Source organism: Malurus melanocephalus, unplaced genomic scaffold (genome assembly GCF_030028575.1).
Source record: "Malurus melanocephalus ecotype Western Australia unplaced genomic scaffold, MMel_1.1 scaffold_132, whole genome shotgun sequence".
In the NCBI taxonomy this organism is placed as follows: domain Eukaryota; kingdom Metazoa; phylum Chordata; class Aves; order Passeriformes; family Maluridae; genus Malurus; species Malurus melanocephalus.
In genome coordinates, this window is record NW_026623364.1 from 808,985 (window position 1) to 812,674 (window position 3,690).

General features: G+C 41.6%; 1 protein-coding gene across 1 annotated transcript in view; it reads left to right on the forward strand.

Annotated features, from left to right (window-relative positions):
* The first annotated feature begins 288 nt into the window (after positions 1–288).
* Positions 289–3,690, forward strand: part of PXYLP1 (2-phosphoxylose phosphatase 1) — a 29,393-nt gene continuing 25,991 nt past the window's right edge. The window contains exon 1 of the mRNA XM_057370767.1: positions 289–453. Coding sequence (XP_057226750.1) covers positions 375–453 — 79 coding nt within the window. The 5' untranslated portion in view covers positions 289–374. The remainder of the gene's footprint in view (positions 454–3,690) is intronic.

The following is a 3,690-nucleotide window of genomic DNA, read 5'->3' on the forward strand; positions in this document are numbered from 1 at the left end:
CTTTTCTTACTCTTTATTATCTTAAGAACTGTGCATGTGAGTATTAACCCTATCTTAGCAGGAGCTAACTGAATTTTATGGGAAATGGCAGTCTTTTGATTTACCTGAAAGTTTTCTCATGAAAATAAAATTAATCTTATAACTGGGCTGAAGGCAACCTATCTATTCTGTTGCTGCCAAATTTAAATTGCCTTGTGTGCTTGCCTTTAAGAAATAACTTGACACTGTCARAGGTGTATTAGGATCTTCTTTGCTATAGCTGATGCTTTCACATCTGAAATACATATTTATATATATTTACCCATGTTTTGTTGTTTGCAGGAACTACAGATATCTGAAGATGAAACCATGAAGAGCAAGCAGAGTGAATAATAATGCTTTTCCGAAACCGTTTTCTGTTTTTGCTGGCCTTGGCAGCCTTGTTAGCCTTTTTGAGCCTCAGTCTACAATTCTGTAAGTGTCCTTGTGCTTTGTTTTCCACTTGTGGTGGTCTATAGGTGTGTTTAAAAATGGCCATGATTGCATGTTGTTTAAGCATTCTTCCTGTATTTAAATACTTGGGGTTTGTTTTGGGGTTTTGTGTTTGTTTGTAAGGGGTTTTTGTTTTCTAAAAAATGTAAGAAAAATAGTTTTGTGTGCATATAGGAATCTGTACAGTCTAGAGAGTTCAAATCAGGCTATTTTATTTTTAAAAAAAATCTGCATTTTGTAGTGCAGTTAAGTAATTGAATGTGATGGAMTCCTTCCATGAAAGCAGGCAAACTACATTGGAATGAAACCTGCTGCAATTCCTATTTGACATTGCATCAGACCAGATGGGATTGAGGAAACTGCTGGGAGAGGTTTGAGTGCTGGAACTTCTCCTGGYTTGTACCCTCACATCAGGAAGCTTCCAACAGTTGATTTAGTCCATTACAAGTGGTTGGTTTGTTTAAGAACAGATAAATTGATTTGTGCTTCAGATGAATTAATCGTGGGTCAGTGCAGAGGGCCCTCATATCCTGATGCCTGAGCAGGTCAGTGGAGGTGACAGATGACAATTGTGCCCTAAGGCTGGTTGTCACCTGCTTCATGAGAGGGCACATTTGCTGAAAAGCCCTGTTTGGTRTTCCTGTGATCTGTGTTAATGCACAGCAATGCAAAGAATTGCTGTTAAAGGGCAGGTAAGAGTGCCTGTAGGATAAGATAACATTATTTATTGTTGTCATCTTTCATCATGTTTYAATGAGCACAGTCCTTCTGTGCTATGCTTTTTCTGCTTAGTGTAAAAAAACCCAAAACCCAAAAGGTTATGCTCGATTTAGAGTGGGTCTTTTGCATATGATAGACAACTCAAAAAAGAAAAAAAAGGGAGGGAGAGAAGATGAAAGAAACTTCGTTGTTTTCTGCTATTATTTTTTGTGTGCTTAAACTCATCTGCATGTAATAAAGGGACCTGTGGCTCTGAATTGYTTTTTCAGCCTCCTCTGGGCACAAGCCAGAGGGTCTGATTGCAGCTTGTTTCATCCTTTAGGCTCGTTATGGCTCGGCCCTTGATGTTGTAGGGTTGGTTATGAATTGTGCATAGGGTGAAGGTCCTAGAGGAGCTGCAGCTGAAACATGAAACTGAATTGTTAACTCAAATRAGTTTTATTTAGAGATGAGGAGGTAGGCATTTAGGAGAGTGAATCACATTTCATCYAAAGATAAAATTATTTTCTATTTAATTAGAACATACCATTTCTGCTGGTGATAAGGATGTTTGAGGGTACTGTAAAAAGCACACAAGCTGCAGCAGGTGGCCACTGTGAGGCTCAGTGCCAGTACCAGCRCTGATACAGAAACTTTTACATCATGAGAACTGCAATAGAGGGTAGTGGGAGCCAAGACACACAGGCAGCCTGATCCTTTAACTTCTACCAGCCTCAGGATGTAGAGCAATTAATCCAAACTTGGAGCAAGGACCATCTCCCAGCAAAACCAAAACTCTCTTTGATCACCTTGTGCTTCTAGGTGAGTTACCAGTGCTGTCACTTGATGCTTTCTTTATCAGGAGATTTGTCACATCCTCAGCAGTGCCTGCTTCTGTCAAGAAACACTATATTTTCACCTCAGAATGTTTAACTTTKCCATTGTTGAGCCAGCCTGGTCTCAGCATTCTTCAACACCAAAATGAGCAGGAATTTGATCACCCCTTCTCCATCCATCACTGGTAACTTTTGCAAATAGAGTAAAATTTGAGCTCTCTTACCCCACTTAGGCAGAGCATGATAAGAAAGATACTGAGGTCTGAAGCAATTCCCTGATGGAGCTGGGGAAGGTTCTGGAGCACAAGWCAGATGAGGAGTGGCTGAGGGGGCTGGGGGTGTTTTGTCTGGAGAAAAGGGAGCTCAGGGGGGTTTTATGACTCCCTACAGCTACCCAAAAGGAGCTTGTACAGGGTGGGGATTCATCTCTTCTCACAGGTAACAAGCAATAGGACAAGAGGAAATAGTCTCAAGTTGTGCCGAGGGAGATTTAGGTTGGAAATTCAGAAAAAATGTCTGCACAAAAAGGCATTGGTCAGACATTGAAAGGCATTGGAACAGGCATTGGTCAGACATTGAAACAGGTGTCACCATCCCTGGAGGGGTTTCAAAGATGTGGATGTGGCACTTGGRGTCATGGGTTAGTGGTGAACACAGTGGTGCTGGGTTAATGGTTGGACTTGATCTTAGGGGTCTTTCCAACTTAAATGAATTCTATGATAATACGATTTGTGGTCATGGAATGAAAATGAGTGTTTATACATTTAGACTCAGGAAAATGCCCAAGCCACTGATTTATTTTGTTTTGTTTGAAGGGAGGTACCTCCTGAAGCATGTGGAGTGGAAGTGGATGTTTTATGGTGTTGTGAGATTGTGAATCTCTGTTAGCAAGCAGTGCACAGCTTTGTGGAGGAGGGCTGGTAATTTTAAAACATGCTACTGCTTTTCTAAGCATGGAATGTTGAAAATGTCTCTTCCTTTCTGTGACAAATTTGTTTATAAAATCAAAACAGTAACACGAACTGTATAATTMCACAAGTGGTACATGTCTTCCTTTTTCAAACTTGTGCTTTAGGGCAGAGCACAACTCCTGTAAATGTTTGATATTTTATCCCTCTTGTCCACACGTGGAGTTGTGGCATTTGAAGGCAGGCTTGTGAATTGTAGCTGACTCTGAAGTGTAGGGAGTCATAAAGGTCAAGCTCAGCTGATTTTCCATAGGTTCTGACTCAGTTTTACAAACAGCCACGCTGGGATGGCTGACAAGGTCACAGTYTGGCTCCTGCTTGAGCTGTGAGGGTTCAGCAATTGCTTGCAGCACTTGGCCACCCAGTCAAACMGAAAAGGATGCTGCTTTGCTTTAATGGGCTGTGCTGGGAAGGGTCTGGAACTGCTTTATGAGCAGTGATTTCTACAGCCACGATGAAGTGGAGGTGATGGGTGTCGTGTCAGCAGTCCCACTACGTCTGTCCTTGCTTGTAAGACAAACTCCYGAGGCAGTTGTTTCACATCTAATAGTTTTCACATCTCCAGTCTAGACACAGAGAAAAATAACTGGGGGAAACAACCTTCAGTGTTGATAGGCWTGGGAGGGATGCAGGGCGCAAAACTGTCCCCTGTTTTGATGTTTGTTCTTGGTCCTTTTCTCTTCCACTGGTTTATGAGTTCTATAGTTTGCTTTCCT